This window comes from Carettochelys insculpta, chromosome 3, assembly GCF_033958435.1.
Source record: "Carettochelys insculpta isolate YL-2023 chromosome 3, ASM3395843v1, whole genome shotgun sequence".
Lineage (NCBI taxonomy): Eukaryota > Metazoa > Chordata > Testudines > Carettochelyidae > Carettochelys > Carettochelys insculpta.
In genome coordinates, this window is record NC_134139.1 from 72,905,044 (window position 1) to 72,925,715 (window position 20,672).

General features: G+C 48.3%; 1 protein-coding gene across 13 annotated transcripts in view; it reads right to left on the reverse strand.

Moving 5' to 3' along the window:
* Nucleotides 1–20,672, reverse strand: part of RYR2 (ryanodine receptor 2) — a 975,983-nt gene that overhangs the window by 304,709 nt on the left and 650,602 nt on the right. For all 13 annotated transcript variants that reach the window (XM_074990102.1, XM_074990110.1, XM_074990109.1 and 10 more), the window contains 4 exons: nucleotides 13,717–13,880; nucleotides 3,918–3,996; nucleotides 3,118–3,207; nucleotides 1,823–1,960 (listed from right to left, as the gene is read on the reverse strand). In XM_074990102.1, the coding sequence (XP_074846203.1) occupies nucleotides 1,823–1,960; nucleotides 3,118–3,207; nucleotides 3,918–3,996; nucleotides 13,717–13,880 (471 nt within the window). The remainder of the gene's footprint in view (nucleotides 1–1,822; nucleotides 1,961–3,117; nucleotides 3,208–3,917; nucleotides 3,997–13,716; nucleotides 13,881–20,672) is intronic.

A 20,672-nucleotide genomic window follows, 5' to 3' on the forward strand; every position in this document is an offset into this window, starting at 1 on the left:
GTAAGATGGTTAATTGAAGCAGCTTCCCTCAACTTGACTGTAAGCTTTTATCTATTCTCCTTTCTCTCCCATAAATTATATAGTGTTATTTGATAATGGCATGATTTGCACTAGGCAGATTTCCACAAATTCCTCACTGATTTTTAAAATGATGTACTTTGTGCAGTTAGATAATTTTGCCTCATGTCACCACTGACTCAGAATTTCAAATGGGAGATTAAAAAAAGACAACAATTCATGTGATTGGGTCTAAAATATCATCAAGCATTCCCTTCCATCTTCCATTGTCTTATGTACTAGAGATACAACAGGCCTTTCTGAAAAACACCACCCTAAGCATACATTTCAGGGCAGTGTATATAGAATGATGCATAAAACACGAATGAACAACAGATTCCTTCATTTATTTCTGCTGCAAAACAGTTTTTTTTTTCTCATGACAAAAGTTCAGACACCACTATGCACAAGAATGGGTGCAATGGATCAGACCAATGGTCCACTTAGCCCAGTATCATGTCTTCTGACTGGGTATAGTGTTGGATACTTCAGAGGTAATAAACGGAACAGAACAATTACTGAGCGATCCATCCCCCAGTCATAGCTTCTGACAGTCAGAGGACACCTAGAGCATGAGGTTGCATCACTGGATATCTTGACTAATTACCACTGATGGAGCTATCCTCCAAGAACTTATCTAATTGTTTTTTAAGCACAGTTATACTTTTGCCTGCACAATGGTCCCTGGCAACATGTTCCACACTGTATATTATGTTAAGAAGTACTTCCTTTTATTTATTTTGATTAGATGACCCTGGTTCTTGTGTTATGTGAAAGAGTAATTAACATTTCCTATTCCCTGTCTCCACATCATTCATTGTTTTATAAAGCTCTATTATAGTCCCTCCCCCATCATCTTGTTTCTGAATTGAACAATCTCTGTCTGTTTTCTCTCTCTTCATATGAAAGCTGTTTCACACACAAGTAATATTTTTTGTGCCTTTCTCTGTACTTTTACCAATTTTAATACATCTATTTTGACATGGGATGACCAGAACATCATGAGTATTCAAGCTGTGGGCACAGCATGGATTTACATAGTGTCTTTACAATAGTTTCTGTCCAAATATTTATCCCCTTTCTTAATGACTCCTAGCATTTTTAGCTTTTTTGATTGTTACGTCACATTAAGATATTTTGAGACACCTAGCCACAATGATATCAAGCTCTCTTTATTGAATGCTGGCAGCAAATTTGGACCCTATCATTTTGTATGCGTAGTAGGGATTGTTTTTTCCAGTGTGCATCATTTTGAATTAAAGTATCATAAATAGTATCAAAACAAATGGAAATATTTTTTCAAATCTCTTGACTTTTAAAAATGTTTAATGCCAAATTATGTGGGAACTACTCTAAAAAGAAGGCTAAATAAATGTGTATTTTTAGCTTGTTAACACTGTCTTTTTGAGATGTATGTTTCTTTACAAAAAACAAAAAGTTTAACCAGAAACATATTTTTTCACCCTGGCACAATTTATAAACATGGTAATAGATTTTACTTATAATTTCATGTTTGGCCAACAGCCAAACATCGAGTATGACAACTGAAAAGGAGAGTTTTCATGAAGTGAAAGTGATTAATAGGCATGTGACCTTTACTTTCATGTTAGTACTCTAATAAAGGCAAATGGGGAAAGCTCAAAAACATCTGAAGCAGATTGACACTTGCATTTTAAATACATCATCCTCCTAAAATGACAGGAGCACACACAATATCAGTACATAGTTTTTAATAAAATGGCTTAAGGCCTGACATAGTACTCACCTGACTCGTCTGAGATATGCGACGCGTCCGATTATAAAGAGCCATACTATCTCCCTCCCTTGTCCGTTCAATTCGCCAACCCCAAGCTAGCATGGTTTTCAGAGATTCTTTGATTGGCCATCTATAAATTTCTTTTTCCTAGGACAAGTACACATGGGAGTGACTACCTTGATGATTATGTAAGTCAGTGGAATGAAATCTGATGGATTATTACTAGCCCTACCCTGTTGTGTAGCACTGAAAATTTTCATTCAGTAGACAAACTGCAAACAGCCTGCCATGGGATAGAAACAGCAAAGAAGCAGTCTATAGTAAGAGCAACTATTTATTCATGAATCACTGTGTGAACCAAATCATACAGGCATTTGAGGTATGAACTTTTTCAGTATCATGGATGAGCTATGCAAAAGGGCTTTCACTCTGCCATGGCCAGAGAATCACTGGGCTGGAGTGACCATGCATTGTACTAGCATTCTCTGATGTGAAAATGAAAGTGACAAACATTATAAATTATCATGAATACACAAAAGGTGCTTTTTCTACTCCTTGACACAAATACTAAAGTAAATCAAAATCTATGCCTTCTCTGAACGAAAAGGCATGTTTTCATTGTGGGATAACTAACATGTTTGCTATCACATAGTAACAACATAGTGGAGACAAGGCATTTGAGGGTTACCATAAAATGAACTTGGTGAGGACAACAATTGCACAGTGAGGTAACAATTACATTAGTTATCTTGCTGTGTAAAACAAAATAGATCTTTGTGTCAATGAAGACAATATGCCAAATTTCACAAACAGCCAGTTGCCTCTTTTCAATGAGTTTGGGCTCTGGTTTGGATCTCATCTGGCTACCTTACAATAAAGACTACGTATGGAGTCTGTATGTAGGCGGGAAGAGATCGTTCAATGGTTTGAGCAGTGGCCTGCTAAACCTGGCATTGTGAATTTAATCCTTGAGGGGCCATTTAGGGATCTGGGGCAAATAGATTAAAAAAAAGGGATAGTGCTGGTGCTACCAAGAGGGCAGGGGACTGGACTGGACTCAATAACCTCCCAAGGTCCCCTCTAGCTCTGTGAGAGGTATATCTCCATATAATGTGTCTCCAGTGTGAATTGTACAGTGAGGTAAAAATTGCATTAGTTATCTTGCTGTGTAAAACAAAACACAAACACATCTTTGTGTCAATGAAGACAAAATGCCAAATCTCACATACAGCCAGCTGCCTCTTTTCAAAGTCAGACAAACACTTAGAAATAGCTGGGTAATGAAAAATGAACAAACTCCTCACCTTTTCTGATAATAGTTTATATTGTTTCATTAATGGCTGCACCTTGGAAGACTCAGAATACGTTTCACCGTATATCCATCCATTTGCAAACTGAAAAAAGTAAAGGAAGAAAGGAAAAAGCAGTGGGAATACAAAGAAAAAAATAATATGAAATCTTATATTTATATACTATGAAAAACAGGGTATTGCTTCTTATTCAAATTAATCCTTTGCTCCTTTCTCCACACCACCCTTACACAGCTAACCTGCTGACTCTCACACCTAATGGAATCAGTTAGGTACCAGTGCTATTTTTGCTTCTGAATGTTAACTTAAAGTACTTAAAGTAAATATATTTGAATATATTTTCTTGTTTGCTATTATTGTGCCAAGGTGTCTGCATGAATAGGAATCATACTGTGTGGGACATAGACAGCACATCTGGGCACCAAGCCTGTGGTTTTTACAGAGATATAACATTTTTTGGGGGAAAAAAAAGTAAAACTTGAAGTGGGCTGTAAACCTAGTTAAAAATCTACTAATTACATTTTCTCAAAGGCTGTAAAACTTGCATGCACATGCACATGCACATGCACACAAACAAAATGCTGGCATGTTCAAGTGCTGACCAGATGAGCAAGAGCAAAGCTATAAAACTCTTTCAAAAGCAACTCTTAAGATAAAAATAGTGATATGGTTTGAGCCAGGCATCAGTGATATAACAGTACAACAAACCCAAACAATTCAGTAACGTCTTCAGAACGTAATGTAGGTAGACCCATAATATAATGATTGTACTTGGTATTAAAATATTATGTTACCTTTTCCATTGACCATTTATCATGAGAATGTTCTGCATATTTGTTAATGAAATATTCTAGCTTTTCGGGAATGGTTATACTGAAAAAGAAGGGAAAAAATCAATATGTTACGTATGTTATAATTTGAAAGGGTTCCTTTTTCATAAAAAATTCTGAGAAAATAAAAAAGCACCATATGCTGCTGTCTAAGCAGCGCCACATGCTGAAATTGCCTATTTTGAAATCTACTCAAAATAAGCTATGAAATTTACATAGTGCAAACTGTGTAACTTAAGCTGTGTCTACACGTGCACGCTACTTCGAAGTAGCGGCACTAACTTCGAAATAGTGCCCGTCGCGGCTACACGCGTCGGGCGCTATTTCGAAGTTAACTTCGACGTTAGGCGGCGAGACGTCGAAGTCGCTAACCTCATGAGGGGATCGGAATAGCGCCCTACTTCGACGTTCAACGTCGAAGTAGGGACCGTGTAGACGATCTGCGTCCCGCAACGTCGAAATTGCCGGGTCCTCCATGGCAGCCATCAGCTGGGGGGTTGAGAGATGCTCTCTCTCCAGCCCCTGCGGGGCTCTATGGTCACTGTGTGCAGCAGCCCTTAGCCCAGGGCTTCTGGCTGCTGCTGCGGCAGCTGGGGATCCATGCTGCAGGCACAGGGTCTGCAACCAGTTGTCGGCTCTGTGTATCTTGTGTTGTTTAGTACAACTGTGTCTGGGAGGGGCCCTTTAAGGGAGCGGCTTGCTGTTCAGTCCGCCCTGTGACCCTGTCTGCAGCTGTGCCTGGCACCCTTATTTCGATGTGTGCTACTTTGGCGTGTAGACGTTCCCTCGCAGCACCTATTTCGATGTGGTGCTGCGCAACGTCGAAGTTGAACGTCGACGTTGCCAGCCCTGGAGGATGTGTAGATGTTATTCTTCGAAATAGCCTATTTCGATGTTGCTACATCGAAATAAGCTATTTCGATGTAGGCTTCACGTGTAGACGTAGCCTTAGTGTGAGGTTAGGGCGCTGTCTACCATAGCCCAGATGGAGAGGCTCTGATTCACTCAAGGAATTCTTTTCCAGGTGTCTGACTGGTGGTTCTTGTCAATGTTATAATGGTCCAACTAACCACTATATTTGGGGGTAGAAAGGGATTTTCCCCCAGGTCAGATTGGCAGACACTGGAGAATTTCTTGCCTTTCTCTTCAGCGTGGGTCATTTGCAGGATTAAACTACATGATGGATTCTCTGTAACATGAAGACTTTAAACCATGACTCGGAAACTTCAGTAACTCAGGCACAGGTTATGTGTCTATTACAGGGTTGGGGGTAGGTGAGGCCTTAGATGTGCAAGAGAACAGGTGAGAGGATCATATTAGTCCTTTCTGGTCTAAAAGTCTACCAGTCTAATGACTCTCAATGGATGCTGGATCAGGTATCTAATTGCTGAAGGAATTTTAACAATAACAAAATGTTCTGCAGTTTTCTCATATGGGTTTACATTGCTAACCTCAATTTGTGTTTTAAATATAGTTCGGTTCCTATTTTCTAGAAATAAAGGGTATATTTTATATATCACATAAATTCATTATGTCAATCATCTTTTTAATGCATATTATTAATCTATAAATTTAATTATATAATTGAAATATTGAAGCTTATTGCCACTCAAAGGTAAAAAAGTTTAGATCCAACTGAATGCCTAAAAAACATTCAACATTAAAAAGAAAAGCTGTTTGGCAAATAGGTGCAAGAGGGTACTGAAGATAAGTTTGATTTACCACTACAGGAAGAGCAGTACCAGAGAGGTAGCCATGTTAGTCTGTAGCGTCGAGAACAACAAGAACTCTTGTGGCACCTTATAGACTAACAGATATTTTGGAGCATAAGCTTTTGTGGGCAAAGAACCGCTTCATCAGATGCATGAGTGGTGGGGTGGTTTCAGAAGGGCATTTAAAGAGTGGGGTCCCAGTAAATGGGAAGGCCAGAGCTGATAAGGTCTATTCACCAAGGTAAAAATGGCCCAGTATCAATAGTACTTATCAACAGAGGAGAAAACAAGTCAGATCAGACAGGGGGATGTGAGCCTTCGTCAGAGTCTCATGGGGAGATATTCTAACACCGAAGCTGTGGATACACATGCAAAAAACTTCGAAATAAATGGCCCTTTTTCGAAAGAGCGGGAGGAGCGGCCACACGTGTAAAACCGTCATTCAAAAGAAAATCGAAAGAACTGGGCGCACACTTCGAAATCCAAAACCTGATCCCATATCAGGAAGGTCGCTCTCTTTTGAAATAATAAATCGAAAGGGTACAGGTGTATATGCTCCACAGTCCGCTCTTTCAAAATACAGGTCCGCCATGGCACCGATCAGCTGGAGCACGGGGACGCTCCAGCCAGCAGCAGCGGGGCTCTATGGTGCCTGCGTTCGGCTGCCTTAAAGCCGCAAGCACGCAGGAAACCCATGGCAGGAAGCTGAGAGCATGCTAGCAGCAGCCCGCACACATTCTCCAGCCTGACGTTCCAGCACCCTCATGGCCAGCAGCCAGCCCCCCCGCAAGCCTCATGGCCCCACTGAGTCCCACAAGGCTCCCAGGGCTCCCGGGGGAGAAAAAGAAAACGGGCTCCCTCCTGGATGGAGTGGGAGCTGCAGGACCTCCTCAGCCGCTGGCAGGATGAGGAGGTCCTCCACCACATGGGTGTAAAGCGGCACAATGCCGCAGCCTTTGGCCGCCTGGCAATGGGCCTGCACACCAGGGGCCACCCGGAGCGTACTGCAGAGCAGGTACACTCCAAAGTAAAAGAACTCCGCCAGGGATATGCTAAAGCCCCCGTGGCTTTCCTGGACACCTCTGGGGAGGAGCTGCAGCTGGAGGAGCAGCCCAGATCGGGGACCCAGTAGTGCGAGGGGACCACGGACTGGTTGAGCGAGGAGGAGGAGCTGACCATCATGATCCCCTCCCACTCCTCCAGCTGGGCGACCGAGGGCCGGACGTCTCTGGACGTTGCTGAGGGACCCTCAGGTACATCCAGGGAGGGGCACACACCTACTCCACAGGGTGGGGGCAATGCAATGGCTAGGTGCCCACACACTGAACCGGTGGTCCCGGGTCGCACACAGGCCAGCCCCCACATGGGATGTGGCACCCCGCAGTGCCATACCAGCGAGGCCCAGCACCTGCCCCCAGTGGACAGCGACATAAGTCGCACAGGGGCGGCGGCCGGTTGGGTGCCGGATGGCACCTGGGGCCCACGCACCACAGGCCCGGAAGGGCCACCTGTGGGAGAGACCCCTGGAATCACACCCAGGCTGGGAGGCCCGGTCCCAGGCGGACCGGTTGGTGCTCTCTGGAGGGGTCAGTGTCCCTTGTGGGAGGCGGGTGCAGGGGTCACATGGGGTGGACTCAGGCGGGTAGGCCACAGCCGGGTCCCCTCCGTCCGGGGCACACTACTGACATGCTCTGCTCCTCTCCACACAGCCACACCATCCATGGGCCAGGAGAGCCCTGCACCATCCCTCTTCCCGGAGAGCCCACCCACAGCTATCAGAGGTGTCCAGACTCCACCCCAGGCAGCGCCGTCGGGGCCGTGGCCGGAGGGCCCCCCAGAGGGCCGAGGAAGACCCAGCCACCCAGCGCCAGGCCGAGGTGGCCGAGGAGCACCTCCAGCTCGCCCGGACTGACAGGGAGTGGTGGACAGCGGCCTGGGATAGACTGCTGGACACACTTGAGGGCATTGGCCATGCTGTGCGGGAGCACACAGCAACTATGGCCTGCCTCCTGACCCCCCCTGGCATCTCCCCCTGCTGGCCCTGCCCCCTCTGCCCCCACCGAGCCTGCCCCCTCTCCCCACACAAGGCCTACCTGCTGGCAATATTTGCCGGTGCTACCAGCACCCTCCCCCGCTCCCTCCGGGGCCCTGCACCTGGGGGTCTGGGGCTCCAGGAGCCGACGGGGTTCGCGGCCCACCACCCCTGCCCCAGAATGAGCACCTTACTCCCCTCCAAGTTAGGTTCCCCTGCCCTCCTCCAAGTTAGGCTTCTCCCGTACATATGATTTACGAACACCCAAGTTATATAAACATTTCTTTATTATTCACCATGCTGTGCTGTGCTCCTCAGTGGCTAATGGGTGGCGGACGTGCGGGTGCGGTGCTGATGGGGGTGGGGGTGGCAGGGATGGTGGGTGACAGATGTGCGTGGGATGTAGGTGCGCGTACGGGTCAGAGGTGGCCATCGGCAAAGGCCTGCCTGAGGGCCTCTCGAATGCGGTGGCTGTTCCGGTGGGCCTGGTGGATGGGGACGGCGCCCAGCTGCTCACAGACAGTGCCAGCCGGAGGGCCCCCCCCCGGGGTCATAGGCATCCCCCCTTCCCTCCACAATGTTGTGGAGGACGCAACAGGTGCCCACCACCTGGGGCACACTGGGGACCCCGATCTCCAGCCATGTGAGAAGACACCTCCACCGTCCCTTTAGACGCCCGAAGGCCCGCTCCACCACGTTGCAGGGATGGTTGAGGCACTCATTGAACGCCTCCCGGGTGGGGTCGAGGTGTCCCGTGTAGGGCCTCATGAGCCACGGCTGCAGGGGGTACGCCGCTTCTGCTACCCTGCAGAGCAGCATGGTGACATCCTTTGCCACGGGGATTTCCCTCTCGGGGATGAAGGTGCCGGCCTCCATGCAGCAGCAGAGGCCGGAGCTCTGGAAGACCCGGGCATCGTGGGTGTGGCCGGCCCAACCCACGTAGAGGTCGGTGAACCGGCCCCTCGTGTCCACCAGGGCCTGCAGCACCACTGAATGGTAGCCCTTCCTGTTCACATACTGGCCGGCGCTGTGTGGCGGGGCGTGGATGGGGATATGTGTGCCGTTCAAAGTGCCCATGCAGTTCGGGAAGCCCAGGTCCTGGAAACCAGCGACGGTGTTGTCCACATTCCCCAGGCGGACAACCCTATGGAGCAGCATTGTGTTGATGGTCCTGACTACCTGCAGAGGGGGAAGAGGGACATGTGCTCTAGTGTGGGTGTGGCGACCCATTCTGCCCCCCTCCCGTCCGGCCCCTGGCCCGTGCAGCCCCCCCGTCCAGCCCCTACCCCATCCGGACCCTTCCAGGGGAGAGTTCCCCTTGCCCCAGCCCCCCCGCCCACCTGGCCCCACCTTACCTCCATAACTGCAGCCCCGACGGTGGCCTTGCCCACCCCAAACTGCTGTCCCATGGAGCGATAGGAGTCCGGGGTGGCCAGCTTCCAGATGGCAATCGCAACCCATTTCTCCAGGGTGAGGGCTGGCCGCATGAAGGTATCCTGATGTCGGAGTAGGGGGACGAGCCAGTGGCAGATTTCCTTGAAGGTCTGCTTGGACATGTGGAAGTTCCGCAGCCACCTTTCCTCACCCCACTCCCCCAGCACCACGTGCTCCCACCAGTCGGTGCTGCTGGGGTGGGTCCAGAGGCATCGGAGCACCCAGGGGGACACCTGGCAGTGCCCTGGTGGGGGGAGCCCCGTGGCCCTGGGTGGACCTTGCAGCCACCCGATGAGCTCGGGTGCATCTGTCGCGAGGGTGCACAGCGCTGCCAGCAGGGTGTCCATGATGAGGGCGTCCTCCTGCAGGAGCTGTCGCTGGGCCTCCATGGTGGGCACGAGTGGGCTCTGCCGGGCTGAGACAGGCTGGGCAGCACTCGGCTCGTGTGAAGGGGAGGGCGGAGGGAGAGGCCCTTTCAAGGAGGTGGCTGGCTGCGGCCCTGGAAGGGCTTGTCGGCCATGGGACCCCATCTGCGGTGTTTCCTGCCTCCCTTCTTTCGAAAGAGGGCTTGGAGCTGTGTGGACACTGTCTTCCGAAAGACCTCGACAGCACTTTGAAAGAGCAGATTGGAATGCCAATCTGAGAAATGGCAGTGGGGGCTCTCTTTCAATGACTGCTTTTTTGAAAGCCAAACTTTGAATTTTGCCCTTTTGAAAGGGTGCTTACGTATAGACACAGCTCCAGAGCAGAGAAGCTGCCTTTGTAAGCTGTGAGCCACTGCCAGTCTCTGTTTAATCCATGGTTAATGGAGTCAAATTTGCAAATAAATTGCAGATCAGAGATTTCTCCATTTGATTTTTGAAGTTTTTTGGTTCAGGACTGTCATCCTTAAATCTGTCACTGAAGCTGCGTCTACACGTGCACGCTACTTCGAAGTAGCGGCACCAACTTCGACGTTAGGCGGCGAGACGTCGAAGTCGCTAACCTCTTGAGGAGATAGGAATAGCGCCCTACTTCGACGTTCAACATCGAAGTAGGGACCGTGTAGACGATCCGCGTCCCGCAACGTCGAAATTGCTGGGTCCTCCATGGCGGCCATCAGCTGGGGGGTTGAGAGATGCTCTCTCTCCAGCCCCTGCGGGGCTCTATGGTCACCGTGGGCAGCAGCCCTTAGCCCAGGGCTTCTGGCTGCTTCTGCGGCAGCGGGGGATCTATGCTGCAGGCACAGGGTCTGCAACCAGTTGTCAGCTCTGTGTATCTTGTGTTGTTTAGTGCAACTGTGTCTGGGAGGGGCCCTTTAAGGGAGCAGCTGGCTGTTGAGTCCGCCCTGTGACCCTGTCTGCAGCTGTGCCTGGCATCCCTATTTCGATGTGTGCTACTTTGACGTGTAGACGTTCCCTCGCTGCGCCTATTTCGATGTTGGGCTGAGCAATGTCGAAGTTGAACATCGACGTTGCTGGCCCTGGAGAACGTGTAGACGTTATTCATCGAAATAAGCTATTTCGATGTTGGCTGCACGTGTAGACGTAGCCTGAGTGTCCAGGGAGACTGAAGTGTTCTCCCACAGGCTTCTGTACATTACCTTTCCCAATCTCTGATTTATGTCCATTTATTCTTTTACGGAGAGACTGTCCAGTTTGGCCAATGTAAATTGCAGTGGGGCCTTGCTGGCACATGATGGCATATATTATATTAGTAGATGTGCAGGTAAAGGAGCCCCTGAGGGTATGGTTATTGTTAGGTCCTGTGATGATGTCACTGGTGTAGATATGTGAGCAGAGTTGGCAGCGAGAGCTGTTGCAGGGGCTGGTTCCAGGCCTAGAGTCACTGGTTTGTGATTTGTAGTGGCTGCAAAGGATTTGTTTAAGGCTGGCAGGCTGTCTGGAGGCGAGGACAGGCCTGCCTCACAAGGTCTGTGAGAGTGAAGGATCATTGTTCAGGATGGGCTGCAGATCACTGATGACGTGCTGGAGAGGCCTTAGGTGGGGGCTCTATGTGATGGTCAGTGGTGTTCTCTTGTTTTCCTTGCGAGGTCTGTCTTGTAGCAGGTGGCTTCTGGGTACCTGTCTGTCTCTATCAATCTGTTTCCTGACTTCTTTAGGTGGGTATTGTAGTTTGAGGAAAGCTTGGTAAAGGTCTTGTAGATGTTTGTCTCTGTCTGATGGATCAGAGCAAATATGGTTGTACCTTAGTGCCTGTCTGGAAACAATGAATCACATAGTATGCCCTGGATTGAGGCTGGAGGCATGTAGATAAGCATAGAGTTCATAAGAGTCTTTGCCCACAAAAGCTTATGCTCCAAAATATCTGTTAGTCTATAAGGTGCCACAAGACTTCTTGTTGTTCAGGAAGAGCAGTAGCATTTCTCTTCCAAACAAAAACAAATACGATAGAAGAAGTGTCTGAAGAAGTGGGTCTGTCCCACGAAAGCTCACCTAATAAACTATTTTGCTAGTCTTTAAAGTGCTACTTGACTGCTTTTTGTTTTGATAGTGTATAGACTAGCACGGCTCCCTGTCTGTTACTATAAATACAATAGAACATTTTTAATGAACAGTTTCTCATACAAAGCAGCTTCCTATGGCTGTGTCCCTACAAAAGGAAAGGAAAATTGCTTTCTAGTAACTGGAGGGGTAGCCATGTTAGTCTGGATCTGTAACAGCAATTAAGGGTCCTGTGGCACCTTATAGACTAACAGAAAAGTTTTGAGCATGAGCTTTCGTGAGCACAGACTCACTGATCTGATGAAGTGAGTCTGTGCTCAAAACTTTTCTGTTAGTCTATAAGGTGCCACAGGACCCTTTGTTGCTGTTACTAGTAATTGTTTCTCATAGTACCCTTTGTGCCCATTTTATGACAGGGGATTAAGGGATAAACAGTGTTATAGTGCCATCTACTGGGAAGCAAGGAGAGTCTCTCCTTTAATCAATGAGAAGTCCTGTGGTACTTTATGGGCTTTGCCCATGAAAACTTATGCTCCAAAAAATCTGTTAGTGCCACAGGACTATTCATTGTGTTTGCAGATACAGAATAACATTGCTACCACTCTGCCACTTGTCCTTTAATCCTTTGTCATATGATCAGAGAAAAGAAAGACACATAATAAATATTCCAAGTAGTTAACACCGAGGGTATGTCTTCACTACCCAGAAGATCAACCCAGTCAGGGTAGATATTCCCTGGTTCAATTTTGCATGCCTAGTGGGGATGTGTGAAATCAAACTATCGGTGTCAACAGTCACCTGCAGTACTCCTCAACCTTGTGAGGAGTCAGGACGTTAATGGGTGAGTTTTTCCCATTGATATCCCTCAGTGAGGACAGTCAGGTAAGTCAATTGTAGATAAGCCAATTCCAGCTCCACAATTGAGATAGCTGAAATTGCTTATCTACAATCAATTTTAAGGTCTAGTGGACACCTGGCCTCAATATAGTAGTGCCTCAAAATTTATCCAAGTAGGAAGTAGTCGCAAATTATTCTCACAAATTATGGTGGTAAAGTACCATAACAACACTTTTTTTTCACAGCCAGCGTTGTGGTCATCAGAGGGCTGGACAAACTCTAATGATATGGTTATTTATATCCTTTCTACTTAGAACTCGCCCCTGAAACACCAGCTGGGTAACATAATCTTACCTTCATGTCTTGAATGGTTGTGATGGGCTGCTATGTAGTTAGACAATTAGCACATTACATTTCACGTTCCCAGGTGCTTATACGTTAGTGGTGGGCAACATGATCCCCCTTTCGGGTTTGTTTATGGCTTTTGCAGCCACCATCACTAGAGGATGTGCACACATACACAAATGGTGGCTGTTGGAGACATTGGAGGCATTCTGTCTGCCGGACATTGAGATAGACAGAATGTCTATGGGTGGAGTGGGGCAGAGGGAGTATGAGTGGCCACTACTGGAAGAGATCTTCCCATTCAGAGTCTGATACAAAGCAATCTTGTTGAAGTGGCATGTGGCCTTGTTTTCTTCTCAGGTTTGTGTGTGCCTAAGTATGAAGCTATGGCCATAGCCATAAATCCACTTGGGATGTATAAAATTGCTGGGTCCTACATTCATAGGACAAAAAGTGGGATTTCTGGCTGTCCATTGCAAAGTTGTGTTAGCTAAAGAGAGGGCTGCTTCTGTCCCATCCCATTAATGGCACAGCTGACCAAAAACAGCCAAAACATGCCTTGTAACTTCAGCACAGAAAGGCATTATATAAATATACAATCATAGCCACATTTTGCAGAGTAAAACGTAAGTGGCAGTGACAGGAATTTAGCATCCTGGCTCCTGTTAACTATGTATTGTGTTTTACTTTTACAACTGCCAGAAGTTTTCTAGGTGCTTCATACAACTAATAAAAGGGAAGCTTACCTGACAATTTGTCTTACCTATAGCAAGATGCTCAAGGAATATGTACTGAATCACTTGTGGCTTCCATGCCTTACAATCACACAATTGCCCCATTTTATCTTAAGGATGGCAATTCAAGATGGTCATGAACTTATATTTTTTCTTTACCACCCTATTTCAATTAGACACAAACTGTTTATGGTAAAAATGAACTGCAACAAAAAGAGTTCATACTTTGAGGTATCAACAGGTTGTGGGTTAAAGTTCCCATCTGAATCCATTGAAGCTTGTTTTTCCATCATACTGACATAATTGGATTCCATGTAGTCTGGGGGTAAAGCTCCTGCAACTGCACTCAGGCAGGGCAAGGCCAGTTTGAATAGTTCCTGTTCATACTTCTGTGGAGAAACATGGAATAAAAAAGATACAGTGGTGAATGGAGACTGTTTCTATTGTTATTGAAATTGATACATTATAGATACATGAAACCAAATTGTCATGTGGCAAAATTTTTACTCACTGTGAAATAGAATCTCAGTTGTGAAAATAAAAGAAACTGACTGTGTGAACTACAATGAAATATAAATGAATACTAAAGCTAGATTTAGGACCAAATCCTGCTTTCATTGAAGTCATTGGAAAAACAATTATTCATTTCAATGAGAGCCAGACTGGTCTCTCACAGGGTGCCAAAATAGAGCAAAGCAGAGAATATTCATCACTTGTCCAACAATCTGATTTTCTTTATTAAATAGTCTCCAATCAGGGTGAAATCCCCATCAGATTGGAAAAAAAAGTCATACTATATAATGTCCAAATTCATTAACAAAGTCTTGTCCAGCTAAGATAAAGATGATATTTCAAAGATAGTTTAGCTGGTGCTTAAATTTTTAAATGCTCATGAAAAAACAGATGTAATAAATATCTGCATGATTTAAATTTACTGTATTGTCCAATTTTGTTCACTCCAAAGGAAGAAAAAAGCCCAAAGTGATAATATGATGGCACTTATAATAAAGTGAACATAACTTCTAGATAGATTTTATTAGTGCTACTACAATGTATAATTTAGCGCCAAAACCTATGAGCTCATACTCACTTAACCAGTCTTTTTTACAGTGAATTGGCCCATGGAACTGAATGGTCCTACTGTGTCAGGAAGGATTAAGTATGCTTCCCCTCAGGACACACTACAAGGTGTGTTTTTTTCTCCTCCCCCAACAGTGATGTGATAGGTGATGGAAAGGGCAGGATGGGTTTGGCATGGGACTGTGGTGGGGACTTTGTGCAGAGGTGAATTAATATTTGCAATATGATTGCTATTCCCAAATTAATTGATTTCATCTATGGTAACTGATGGGTGCATGATTCAGTGTATGTTTTAAAGATTGTCAAGGTCAGAGTGCTTGTGGGATCTTCTTAATATTCAGTAAAAAAAATAATATAAACGAAGAGGCAGATGAAATTGAAGGGTACACAGGATTGTATCCATATAGTATTGCATGGATACCATTGTCTCTGTCTCTTAAATATATAAATCATGCAGATATAGTAAATTTAAATCATGCACACACACACACACATATATATATATATATATATATATATATATATATTCCTCCCTGGCAACAGGATGACATCATAATGTAAATGTGTGTATCTGTCACCTGGGGAGGCCCTGGGGAGGTTGCTACAGACAATTCCAGTGCTGCAGTAAGGGAGGTGGAGAGTAGCTGGGCCACCTCCAGATATGGGTGAGGAGCTGGGAGCAGCTGCCAGTGCCAGATCATGGCAGGAAGGGATGGTACCAGTCACAGCGGAGCTCTGGCTGCCACTACTGACTTCTCCAATCCCTGGCCTGGGCAGCAGGAAGCTGCTCCCCTGTCAGTAGTGACAGCTGGAGCTTGTCTGTGAGTGATGCCTTCCCTCCCCAGCAGAGGAGATAAGAAGGTCCAGCTGAGCTCTGGCTGCCACTGCTTACTGCAGCTGGGTCTTGCTGCCCAGCCTAGGGGGGCAGGGACAGTCAGTAGCAGCAGCCAGAGCTTGCCTCTGAGAGGCATCTTCCCTGCCTGTCATGGTGTGGTGGCAAAGAGAAATTACTCACCTGTAGTAACGATGGTTCTTCGAGATGTGTCCCTGTGGGTGCTCCACAATAGGTGTCGAGCTCACCCGGCACCGCAGATCAGAATTCTCCTAGCAGTTTCTACTGGATTGCGCATGCGCCGACGCGCCGCTCCCTTGCGCACCCCCGGCCATGTGCGCGATCCGGTCCCTGCCAGTTCCTTGACCAACCGCCTCGGATGCTCCTGAAAAACACCAGACAGAGATCCGAAGTGGGGAGGATGGGCGGGTGGTGGAGCACCCACAGGGACACATCTCGAAGAACCATTGTTACTACAGGTGAGTAACTTCTCTTTCTTCTTCGAGTGGTCCCCGTGGGTGCTCCACAATAGGTGACTACCCAGCAGTAACCCAAGTAAAGAAGTGGGTAATCGATTCATGTGCAGCTTGCCCCCGAGAGGACTGCTGTCAACAGACAGGTATCCTCCTCAAATACCCGATGCAGGGCATAATGCTTGGCGAAGGTGTCGTAGGATGACTAGGTCGCCGCTCTACAGATGTCTTTTAACGCGATGCCCTTGAAGAAAGCTGTTGACGTTGACACCACCACCGCCCTGGTGGAGTGAGCCCTAGGCAGGGCCAGCAAAGGGGTCTTTCAAAGCTCGTAGCACATTTTTATACAGGGCACAATGTGTTTTGAAATTCTCTGTGAAGAGAGGCCTTCCCCTTTTGACCTGGGAGCGAGAGACACCAGAAGCCTGTCCCTTTTCCGGAAGGACTTAGTTCTGTCTACGTAAAAGGCCAACACCCTTCTCACGTCTAGGAGATGTAGGCGCACCTCCTTGCTGGAGCTGTGAGGCTTCGGGTAAAATGAGGGTAAAACTATTGGTTCGTTACGATGGAACTCCGAGGAACCTTTTGGAACGAAGGCTGGGTGTAACCGTAAGGTTACCGCCTCCTTTGAGAATACTGTGCAGGGCGGCGTTGCCATCACTGCTGCGAGCTCGCTCACCCCGCGGGCTGACATAATCGCAAGGAGGAAGGTTGTTTTCATCGTAAGGAGTCGGAGGGGTACCGTGGCTAATGGTTCGAAGGGTGGTCCCGATAGCGTGCTGAGCACCAAGTCCAAACTCCACAATGGCAGAAGCGGTTTTTGAGGGGGGCACAGGTTTACAAGCCCCTTCAAGAACCTTGTGACGATAGGGTGGGCGAATACAGTGGGCCCTTCCTCTGTATGCCGAAAAGCTGATATAGCAGCGAGGTGGACCTTTAGTGAGGATAGAGAAAGCCCATCTCGTTTGAGGTCCAATAGGTATTCTAGTATTACGGTTATAGGAACGTCAAGGGGAGCAAACTGTTTGGCAGAACACCAGGCTGTAAATCGAGTCCATTTCTGTTCATAAGTAATCCTGGTGGAGGTCCTTCGACTACACTCCAACACTTGTTGTATTCCCTCTGTACACGAGCTCTCTAAGGCACTGAGCCATGGATTAACCATGCTTGTAGGCACAGTCCCTGAGGGTGCGGGTGCACTATGGACCCCTAAGCCTGCATGAGTAAGTCCGGCACCACCGGTAGGGGGAGTGGTGGACGATCCAACATGCGTAGAAGCAAGGGAAAACGTTGTCGGTCCCAAGTTGGAACTATGAGTATCATGCGAGCTCTCTCCCTTCTGGCTTTCTGCAGAACGTTGTGGGTAAGCGCTGTGGGGGGAAACGCGTAGAGTAGAGGGCCCTTCCATGAAATCATAAATGCGTCCCCCAGGGACCCCCGCCCTATTCCTGCTCTGGAGCAGTACTGGGGACACTTCTTGTTGTACTGGGTTGCAAACAAATCGACTTGGGGAAACCCCCATGTACGAAATATGCACTGTAGCAGGTCGGAGCGGATCTGCCATTTGTGCGTGAGTGCGAAGCGCCTGCTCAGCTGATCTGCCTTCACATTGTGGGCACCCGGCAAGTACGAGGCTTTCAATGTTATGTTGTTGGCGATGCACCAGTTCCACAATCGGACTGCTTCCGCACATAACGCACGGGATCGTGCCCCTCCTTGTCGATTGATGTAGAACATAGTGGAGGTATTGTCGGTATTGATCCCGACTACCTTGCCATGCAGGTATTCTCGAAAATGTCTGCATGCGTTGAACACTGCTCTGAGCTCCAGTATATTTATGTGCAGTGTCTGTTCCACAGGGGACCATAGACCTTGCGTCACCTTGCTGCCAATGTGCGCTCCCCATCCTATGTGGGAGGCGTCGGTAGTAAGAAAAATAGAAATTTGTGGTTGGTGGAAAGGCACCCCCATTAGCAGATTCTCGGGGTTTTCCCACCACGCTAGGGATCTGTGCACCTCTGTCGTGGGCGACACTACCCTGTGGACAGTATGGGATGCCGGTTTGTAAACACTCGCCAGCCAATGCTGCAGGCTTCGCATGCGTAACCTGGCATTCTATACCACAAACATCGCTGCCAACATGTGCCCCAACAGTTGCAGACACGTTAGGACTGGCACTGTGGGGCTGTACGTCATGACTTGCACCAGGGAGTTGATGGCGCGGAAGCAGGCGTCGGGCAAGTATACTTTTGGTGTGATAGAGTTTATGCGTGCCCCTATGAACTCTATATCTTGCGTGGGTTCGGTCTTTGACTTTGCAAGGTTGATAACTTGGCCCAGCGAAGTAAACGTGTTCGCGGTGACGCGTATCATGCGTAGGACCTCTGCCTTTGAGGCCCCTTTCAGTAGACAGTCGTCCAGATATGGCAAAATAAACATCCCCTGCTGTGCAGGTAGGCTGATACCACTGCCAGGGTTTTGGTAAAGACTCTGGGTGCTGAGGATAGGCCAAACGGAAGAACCCTGTACTGGAAATGTGCCCCCCCAACCGTGAAGCGGAGGAAGCGCCTGTGTGCTGGGTGGATTGTTATATGAAAGTAAGCATCTTGTAAGTTGAGGGCTGCAAACCAGTCTCCATCGTCCAGTGCCGTAAGTATGGAGGCAACTGTGATCATCCGAAAGCGTTGCTTGCGCAAGTAACGGTTGAGGCCCCGTAGATCCAAGATCGGCCTCCAGCCTCCTGTTTTCTTCTCTGTTAGGAAGTAGCGTGAATAAAAACCTTTCCCCTGGAATTGCTCCGGCACTCTTTCCACCGCCCCTATGAACATGAGGTGATCTACCTCCTGCTTCAGCCTCGCCTCGTGGGCAGCGTCCCTGAGATGAGGCCGGGCGGGAGGCTTTGTTGGTGGAAGTGACTGGAAAGGGATCGTGTAACCCGTGGCTATAATTTCTCGCACCCATTTGTCTGTGGTGATCTTTTGCCATTGGGAGTGGAACGGTTTGAGGCGATGATGGAACATGAGATGAGAATGGCATTGAGCGATGGTATTGATAGTACAGCCCCCGACATACCCGTCAAACTTGCTGTCTCTGGGCCTGTCCCAAGGGTGTACGGCTTTGTTGAGAACGTCGCCTGGGAGCCCTGTACTGCTGCTGCTGTTGATGGCACCTTGGTCGTAGCCTCGCTGATATTGAGCGCGCTGTGGTTGGTAAGCATAGTGTCTTTGCTGAGGATAGAACTTCTTTTTCTTGTATGGGGGAGTATAAATACCCAAGGTCTTAAGTGTGGCCCTCGAGTGTTTGCTGGAATGGAGGACCGAGTCGGTTGAGTCCGCAAACAACTTTTGCTTATCAAAGGGAAGATTCATGATCTTCGCCTGTAGGTCTCTGGGGATACCGGACATCTGGAGCCAGGATTCCCAACGCATTACCACTGCTGTGGCTGTTGAACGTGCTGCTGTGTCTGCCACGTCCAGGGCAATCTGGACTCCCGTTCGCGATGGCGCATAGCCCTCTTGGACAATCGCCTTTAACACTGGCTTCTTGTCCTCCGGGAGTGAATCCATGAGGGGAGTGAGTCTAGAGTAATTGTCAAAGTTATGGTTTGATAGATGTGCCGCGTAATTTGCCATTCTCTATAATAGGGTAGAGGAGGAATAGACCTTCCTGCCAAACAGCTCTAGCTTCTTAGCATCTTTATCCGACCCCACCGATTTGTACTGAGACATCTTCGAGCTCCGCTGGGATGATTCGACCACCAAAGAATTGGGCTGCGGGTGACTAAAGACGAACTCCATGCCCTTGGCTGGGACGAAGTACTTCTTATCCACTCTCTTGTTCGTAGGCGGAATAGAGGCCGGAGTCTGCCATATGTTAGTGGCTGACTCCGTAATGGCTTCGTCCAGCGGGATAGCGATTTTAGATGAAGCCGGGGGTCTCAAATTTTTCAGGAGTTTATGGTGCTTCTCCTGCACCTCTGCTATTTGAATGTCCAGTGTGAAAGCTACTCTTGTGAACAGCTCCTGGAATTGTTTAAGGTCATCCAGAGGGGAGGCATCCCCGCGGGCCATGGCCTCATCTGGGGAGGATGAAGAGGAACCGCTGGGGTAAACCTCCCCCAAATCCTCTGGCTCCCAAGTTCAGTGATATACTTGCTCCCTGGAGGACTGTGAAGGGAAGTCTCGGGATTCTGGACCTAATTCCCCCTGTGACAACTGTGTTCCCGTCCCAGATCGAGAGTGTACATGGGAGTATTGACGAGTAGTAGGAGAGGACCTGCCCCTGGATCTAGACCTGTGGTGTCTGTGTTCAGCATGATGAGGACGACCATAGCAGCATGGGCAAGGGCCCGGTGATGGAGACCTGGACCACGATCGGGGAGTGTACCCATGATGTCTGGGAGAGCGCGACCTCTGTGACGACATAGATAGTGGTGAAGCCGGTTTGTGATAGTACTCAAGGGAATCCATGCCCAAAAATGGTGAAGGTGGCCCTAGCCACGGCGAAATTGGTTGGAGGAACGGAGAGGGAGGCCCAAGATAAGCCGGTGGAGTTACAGCCCGACGGTGTGGCATGTGTATCTTGGGGGGCAGGCTGGGTGATAAGGGCAGCGCAGCCCTGCCTGGAGATGGACTAAGGTGCCGAGTTTTTGCTTTTGTCTTGCCCCTCCCCTGTGGGGTGGGCGCCGCCCCGTTGTTGGCGCCGCGCTCGGCACCGTCAGTGGCGGTGCCGCACGGGTAGCTTCCTCCGGTGCCGATAGGCTCCGTGCCGGGTGCCCCTGCGCCGTCGGCGCCGCG